The sequence below is a fragment of the Populus euphratica genome, unplaced genomic scaffold (assembly GCF_000495115.2).
Source record: "Populus euphratica unplaced genomic scaffold, PopEup_1.0 scaffold1038.1, whole genome shotgun sequence".
NCBI lineage: Eukaryota > Viridiplantae > Streptophyta > Magnoliopsida > Malpighiales > Salicaceae > Populus > Populus euphratica.
Genome location: NW_011500519.1, coordinates 60,469 through 68,703, shown reverse-complemented (window position 1 = coordinate 68,703; position 8,235 = coordinate 60,469). Strand labels below are relative to the sequence as shown.

Below are 8,235 nucleotides of genomic sequence, written 5' to 3'. Positions count from 1 at the left end.
GGGAAAGAGATGTGGGGCGTCGAGGAGGAAGTTCTTGAAGTCCAATCTAAATTTGGATAAAAAACAGGTTGCCGTTGTCTTTGAGATAAAAAAATTTGGAAAAATTAATGAAGAACCAACATTTCACCAATCCCATGACACATCAATGAACAAATGAAAGCAACCTCAAATTCAAGTATGGCTGACCAGCGCGATTCAGCTTCATGCAACGAGTTCCACCCTGCAATCGAAACAAGCCATGTACAATTATGCGATGGATTAATTGTTTGATTAATTTAATACATAGCTAATTAATGACATTGACTCTTAATCTTTTTTTCTTAATTTTCTAATGCATGTATGATGATGATGATTGTGAACATGATGAGGTTTTGAAGCCAACGGCTGCCTTACAATATAATTTGCGAATAGCATGTTGCTTCTTTGCAAGTTTTAGAAGTTCTCCCAACTCCATGCCTCCTCAACCCTTATTCGCTGAAGCAGATTTCTAGGAGGTGGTACTGTTTCTTGTTGCTGCGTATTAACCCAACCCCATGATACTGCAATTGCAGCTAATTAATTGGTAATGATGCTCCGGACCCGTATGATTTTGATTTCTCTGATGGTATTGTTGCTGATGCTGATTATGCTTAGAAGAGGATTCTTATCTGGAGGGTTTGGATGCTCTTCAGTCGGGCTTTTCCCACCTGGAAGAAAACAGTCCAGAAATGCCAAGTGTGATTCTTGACTGAATATTGCCTGCTGTTTTAGATTATCAGTACTGGCAAACAAGTTTGATTCCTCATCTCCGGTTCTTGAAGCTTGAAAGGATTATTTCTCATAGATCTAAATTTAACGGGTTAAAAACCACTCTTAAAAAGAGCTAAAAAAAACCTCCTTAAAAGCTCAAAAAACATTTTTTATGAGCTCGGCTGACTCAAATGCATGGACTCAGGCATGATAGTCCAAGCTCATTTGAAGAAGAAACAAAACTCAAAGATAAGTTCTCTTAGATTCCAGAGACAATGACGTAGCCGAACTAGCCAAACTTAAAATAACAAATAATTATGAACAGTCAGGTATATATCTATCATAACTAAATGATAATCTTTTCCAGGCAGATTACAAATTACATAAATAGCCTAACATATATATTTATGAACCAATAAAATAAATCTAAAACCAATAGCAAAATTGATACTATAGATCAGAATGATAGCTTAAAAAAACAGTAACTCTTCATCAAATCATTGGCCAAAGATCTGGTTCTACCTCCATGTTAGAAGTTAATGCAGAGCCCTCGAAACCTGTTCAATTTTTTTTTCATAAACGATGCTGGATATAATGTAAGAGAAAGCAACGTTGGAAGGTGTGCATGTAAAGAAAGTGAGAAACGAGGGGAAAAGAAAATAAAATTCACGTCACGCACAACCAAGTTTTTTCCAACAATCATGCTGTATACGAGCTAAACAAACCTTGACTAAAGGCCCTGGTGTGCTGCTCTCAAAAGATAGAAATCTACTTGAGTCTGTATTGTTGAAGTTGCATCTGGCACTTCATTGGAGGGACAGCTAAGCGGCCTACGGATCCCCCCTGCTTTTGCAGGCCTAATAAAAGAAATCTCCAGAGTGAGTAAACTTAAAGCTGCAATTGCTTTGCCAGGTTGAATTTGCTTCCAGGAAAGGCAACCTATTCAATACAGCATTCATCTGCTGTCTACCATCTGTAAGGGTACAGAAAATGGCAGCAAACAAAACTACGATCACAAGAAATATAATGTAGGAGAAAATACCTTCTATCACCAGTCATGGAGACTTGGATATAATAATTACCTAATGAATATATCATCCAATGTTCACTAGGGTTCCAAATTATAGCTATTTGATTAAGAATTAAAATGTGTGTCAGCCAGAAGAGAAGCAACCAAGGGAGCTAAACAAGTGCAACATCAGATGCAGTTAAGGATTCTTATAAGATTTAATCAATTATTCTTGGAACACGACTGCTAAAACCTTTGAAATTGAAGCAAACACTGTAAAATGATGATGACAGCCTTGCTTAATTGAACCAGATTGTCTCAGGTTGTGGCCCGTGTCGCCTTGCATTGTGATAGCTACGGCAGCTTCACTTCTTGTCATCAAACTTCGACAATCCATGGAACCTAAACAAACTTTGCAGCATAAATGCAGCAGCAGTCTTACTTAGTAGTAGAAACTAGATAATATCGGAAAGTTAAAGCGGAAGCAACAAAGCTTAATCCCGAAGAGAAAAAATGATTACTAAGAATTCCCCAAAAATCAAGATTCATGAGAGAACCTGCCTGCTGCACTGTTGGCAAATTGGCAGAAACAATGACCTTAGGGCTTTTGGAATGCTTTTCACAGATTCTATGCTGCGCTGGTAATCTTTAGCTGACTTGAGATCAAAGCTGCATCCTTCTACCTGGAATTGTGGAGACTGTACTTGGATATGATGCCCTAGATCTCTTTGGTGTAGCAGTACAGGAAGTGGAAACAATGGTTGAAGATGATGAATTAGCAGTGCTGGTTGTACAAATGTCCTCAATTATTGGTTCACCGGAGCTAGCAGAAGCACACAAAGATGGAATATTATCAGTACTCTCTACCCTGGTCAAGTCTTTCTTTTTAATGATATCTCCAGGAAAACCATCTGCGGTGCTATAAGTCTTGATCCCCTCCTTCAATGAAGAGTTGATAGAGGGTGAAACTGAACTCTTGGATGAAGCCCCATGCCACAGAGATGAACAGGTTATGGCTTTATCAACTGCTCCAACCCCCCCCCCCCCCACCCCCGACTCATGGTACAAGAGTCGTACTTGTTTTGGAATGTCACTTGTCATGGGACTTAACCCTGCTATGTTATCCCAGTTCCCCTCATATGCAGTGGAGTTCCAGTTCATCACAGAAATAGACCTTACAGCACAAATATAAGCAACCCTGTACAATCACTTCTGCATGCATAAACTCAGTGTTTCAGAATCATAACTGGACAAAGCTTCAGTGATGTGAAACACGTAAAACACGCTGAAAGGGCAGAAAATAGCCATACCTTGCTAGTTAAGGTGAGGGTTTAGCCTAGTGCTTTGTTTTGATCAAATAAAAGAGCACCTAAATCACACACAAGCTGAAAAAAATGAAAAATAGCACATTATTAAAGTAAAAAAGAAGGTATGAGAAGTGTGCAGCAGATTGTGCAAGCAGTTGAAAATTATGCTCTCAGTTATTGAGTGTGGCATGCAGATTTAGGTTATTGTTACCTTCAAGTCAAATCTTAAAATTGCAAGGTGTCTCTCGGATCCTCTGTTTAATTAGGCAGCCAAAATTTGTGGTGTTCCGTTCGAGAAAACAGATTAGAACCTTCACTTCCCATACGAGGCTTGCAGAAACCACACAAGAAAAAGAAGGAAGCAGCCAAGAAGAACAGTTGGCTTCGCACAAGAAAGTCACTTTCAGCCCATTATTGTAGTTAGATTCTTAAAAACCCCCCTCCCACCAAACAAAAAAGTGAAACTCAATCTGTCAGAGTCATTGATCCTCCCACCAAACAAACAAGTGAAACTCAATCAGTCAGAGTCATTCATAGGGGGGGTTGTTCCCCACCTTTCCCAATAAAATAATGTTCAGCACATGTAGTTTGAGAAGTCCTGCCACCCCGTTGCTAACAAGGTCACCATAGAAGTGCTAAACTCCCCAGATCAACCCCAAGTTACTATACAGAATCCTAACAACTATACATGATCAAAAGTTCAAACCAAATCAGTATAAATTATGTCATTTTCATAAAATCTGAACTATTATGTAAGTTTGCTTAGTAGATCAAATCAATAAGGGCAGACTCGACAAAAGCATAACTGAATACAGTAAAAAGAAGCATTTATCTGAACTGAACACCAAGAACCATTAATTAAAAATCTCAGCCATCTATTAGGTAGGTTTCCAAGAAAGCAGTCACTTTACATTAAAAATAACCTTTTTGTTAATGTAAAGTAGATTCAATGTCGAAAGAAATCTGCTCCGATGTAACTGTCAATCATTACTAAAATGATAATTCAATCTTGCGGCAGAGTTTAGTGCCCCAAATAATTACTACCCTTCGCAGTAGCTGAATGCATCCAAGTCCAAAGTGTTCATTCATTGCCAACAGGTCACTTCACTCTCTCCAATTAACCTGACAGATTGGTATTCCTAAGATTCACATGTTCCTGAGAGCTTCCCAGTTCACTCAAGTCTTATTGAAACATAACTGTTTCGTTAAACAAGAGACCATGTACCTCCTCCTGTTAGGCTTCCATTTCTATAGAAAGCCAGCAGTTTCTATTTTAACCAAACAAAAAGCACCCTTATTCTGCAACCGAAGTAGATCATCATCAATTATTCTTCAGCAAAACCATGAACCTCATACCAAAAGAGAAAAAATAACAAAATAAAACAGACATACACCAATCAATCAATAGTCTATGCCCAACAATAAACCACAAGTGACAAATGAAAAATTTTGTCATCCTAAGAGTTGTATTTCTTTTCTTGAGAATTTCTCAAGTCAACAATTATTAGCCATCTCATCTGTTTATACAGCTCCCAGAGCAAATATAGAAGGACTTGCAAAATCTTTCCCTTTTGTTTTCTTGCAAGTATTAATTTATTTCCAACAAGTCCCATTTTAATTACCACTTTGCCTCCTTCCATACAAGAATTCAATCATATCATCACATGCATACAGAGCTACACACACTCACATACATGTACTCATTCATATGCTGTCAATCATTCATTGATTCACCTAAAAAAGAAGTTCCTTTCTTACTTCAACTTCCTTCTTAGGAAAATGAGCTCTTGGATTTACTTTAACCAAAACCACACACATTCCATTCACCTAAGATTCTACTACAACCATAACATAAAATAAAAAACTTTAGAGAGTGCTGTACTTGTTATATAGAGAGAAGTATGATAAAGTTGCAGACTTTACTGGTCAAACTGAGAGCCTGAGAACTGATGCAGCTTGACAGGAGGGGGTGCATGTGGGCTGAGTTGAAACGAGTCTGGAGGCCGAGTTGGCTCTGTGAGTTAGTTATGTACTAAAAGGGGCAAGAGAGAGAGTAAGAAGGAAGTAAGAACAAGCAGGAAAGCCATGGATCTGTTACCATTTATAGTATCATTATATATATAAGTTTGATTTGTGTGTGGTAATTATTGTCACTGTCAAAAGCATTTACTTTGCGTCTTTCACGAAGTTAGATCACGCCACGTTTTGAAAAGCTTAAGCTTGGCCTCGGATTGAAAAAATAAAAATAAAAATGAAACCAATCATTGTTCACTTTCATCATAGGAGAGTTTATTTTTTCTAATTTTTTTCTTCGGATCCATAGTAATTGCATCGGATATAAGATTTTAAAATTTATTGTGCAATTTATATAATTTTTGGTCACATATTTTGACGAATGATGATTTACAACTCATACTCATATCTATTTTATTTTTGTTATAGAATTTTTTTAAAATATTTTTTTCTTGAAAATACATTAAAATAATTTTTTTTATTTTTAATATAAATATATCAAAAAATATCTAAAAATTAATTTGATGTAGAAAAATTTAATTTTTGTAAAAACACTTTCCAGCTTTAAAAACAAATGGAACCTTAATAGCCCACCAATAAAACGAGAGAAAATTGAGGTAATTTGACATTATAGTTGAAATTAAATTTTGAAAGTGTGCATTACATTAATTTTTTTACTATTTTTTTTATAGTTTTAATATGCTGATATAAAAAAATTTGAAAATTTTATTTTAATATATTTTTAAATAAAAATACTATTGAAAAACATCTTACACCACAACATGTATAAAAAAAAATTGAATTTAGAGTTAGGCAATTCCTTTTTCCATCTCATTTTTTATATATTTGTTAGTGTAATTTTGAACGCTTTAATTACAGTTTTTTACACCTAACATATTGAGTTTATGATGTATTATAAACTTGGTAAATTTTGTCCTTGAAATGTTATATTTTATGTAATTATTTTACCATTATCATTAACCAAAAACCTTTTAAGAAATTTCTTTTTATATATTTTGAGCTAAGAATTTTCACACACTAATAAAATTAAATCTAGTTTCAAAAATAATTTCAAAAACTTTTGATGTTAAGAAGCATATTTTACTTTTTCCTAAACATTAAATATTAGGAAATTACAAAAATAAAAAAATAATTTGAAATGAGTTATGTTGGACAACTAATGGAATGAGGTTGAAACTATTATTAAAGATATTGATAATAGAAACCCAACTTTGAATTAACAAGAAGTTTATCTTTAAATTTAATAGGTAATAACAAATTATTGTTTAGTATATGTTAGACATTAATAATTAATTTTAGATTCTATTATGATAGTATTAAATATGTTTTATTACATAATAAAGGATGAATATAAACTCTTAATAGAATTTAAAGTTTATATTTAATGTAATAGAGACATGTATAATTTTACCTATATGAATATAGAAGTGATGTCGCTTTTATAAGAGTTAGGGTTCTCTTGTAAATATTCATGAAAATAAAATTTTAGAACATAACCATAATAATGCTAAGCATTTGTAAATCTTTTTAAGAATTTGAATAATATTATATGTGTAATATCTTTTATTTTACAACAAAATTTTTGATTTAAATTTGCAAACATTAATAACTTTAGTAGGATTCAAATTCTAACACTAATTAAAAATTTAAATTGTAAAATACCTTCTTAAAAGCACAATTCTATCAAGTAAGAAGACATTCATTATAAACTAGTGAATGATTATTAATATAGTTTGTAAATAAATAAAGAAGAAAAAAATATATATCCCACATTAAAAAAAGACACTTCCTCCTTAGTATTTATTTATGTATGAGTTTCTATTATGTAATAAATTAAATGAAAATCATAGTGGATGAGCTCCTCTAGTGGATTTTCTAATGCTATTAGATAAATATTTATTACATCAAAATATATTAGTGAAATTAATTTGTTTTTGAATTAATTTTTTTATTTTTCATAATTAATTTTAACATTTTTGATTGTTAGGATAAAACTAAATAACATATATTCAATTTAATTTAAAATATAATTATTCCATTAATAATCATATAATTTCTTTAGAAGTTATAATATATTATTATAATGCTTCTAGGTCTAATAAAACATGCAACTACAAAAAAAAAAAATGCAATAAAACCATATTTTCTTTCCTTTATCTTAACTTTTTTAGAATGCTTAGTTGTATCTTAAAAGTATCATCTTTATATAAAAAAAATAAACATCTTAAAAACAATATTTTCACCTTTTTAAACCAACTCCTTATTTATTTCCTTCTTAAACTATTTCTCACATGTATAAGGAAATTGATCCATTTGAGAACGAATGAAAATATCTCTGTATTGTTTAAACATGTAGCAGTCCGGGCCAGCAGATTCTGGGAAAGAGATGATGGCCTCTTATTGTCACCGAGTCATTTGAAAATCAAATAAACAGAGGGAAGGTATTTGAACAAAGCATAAGACTCCTCTCCATGCAGAATAATGGCCTGCTTTGGGAGTTCATTGTGTCCATGCACTTGCAAAACTGGACAGGCCTCTATCGAGGAAGATATATAGAGGGGGAAAATGTGTGGAGGTAGGGAAAAAAATGTAAGGATTCTTGGACCAAACCAAAAATTTTTGCCTAGTGGCGCTTCATTTCACGGAATATGTTTGCCACCCTCGGGGATAATCTTGGTAGGTACTTGAACAACTGTAAGACAAACACCAGAAGCAATCAACAACGATTAGTAACCATAATTAATAGAATGAGACACTAGTTTCAAAATACAAAATCCATAGAAAAGGTTAATCAAGAAACCATGAGCAATTTTTTCTAGTGAACTTCGTTTGACAATAAACAAAAGAAAATTATTCCGATGATGTCCCATCACATAATGAAGAAGTTCTTTTAGGAGAATACTTCATTTATGAGTAATATATAGCTGGTTATATGCATAATTGGCACGTACAAGGAGCATGGGCATGTAATTTTAAACCACAGGCGCATCACCCAGATACATCTCTGTGGAAACTGCTGAATAAAACTAAGAAAAGAAAGACCATATCATTTCTTAAAATGACCTCTCTTTTTTTCTCCAGAACAATATACAAAAGAAACAGTTGAAAACAATGTGCAGCTGAAGACCTTTGGCCATGCAGTGATTGAGAAAGAGT

At 33.3% G+C, this 8,235-nt stretch overlaps 1 protein-coding gene and 1 long non-coding RNA gene across 4 annotated transcripts in view; both read right to left on the bottom strand.

Moving 5' to 3' along the window:
• Nucleotides 1–28: 28 nt before the first annotated feature.
• Nucleotides 29–2,774, bottom strand: LOC105115149 (uncharacterized). 2 transcript variants are annotated; one of them, XR_840281.1, is made up of 5 exons: nucleotides 2,300–2,774; nucleotides 1,992–2,140; nucleotides 1,455–1,702; nucleotides 394–686; nucleotides 29–220 (listed from the first exon to the last, which is right to left on the bottom strand). It is a non-coding gene; the product is annotated as an uncharacterized LOC105115149 (long non-coding RNA). The 2 variants fall into 2 exon arrangements; XR_840280.1 differs by having other exon boundaries at nucleotides 1,992–2,774.
• A 4,678-nt stretch (nucleotides 2,775–7,452) lies between these two features.
• The window catches only part of LOC105115148 (chloroplast envelope membrane protein-like), a 5,063-nt gene continuing 4,280 nt past the window's right edge, over nucleotides 7,453–8,235 (bottom strand). For both annotated transcript variants that reach the window (XM_011011956.1, XM_011011955.1), the window contains exon 7: nucleotides 7,453–7,771. In XM_011011956.1, the coding sequence (XP_011010258.1) occupies nucleotides 7,703–7,771 (69 nt within the window). In that variant the 3' untranslated portion in view covers nucleotides 7,453–7,702. The remainder of the gene's footprint in view (nucleotides 7,772–8,235) is intronic.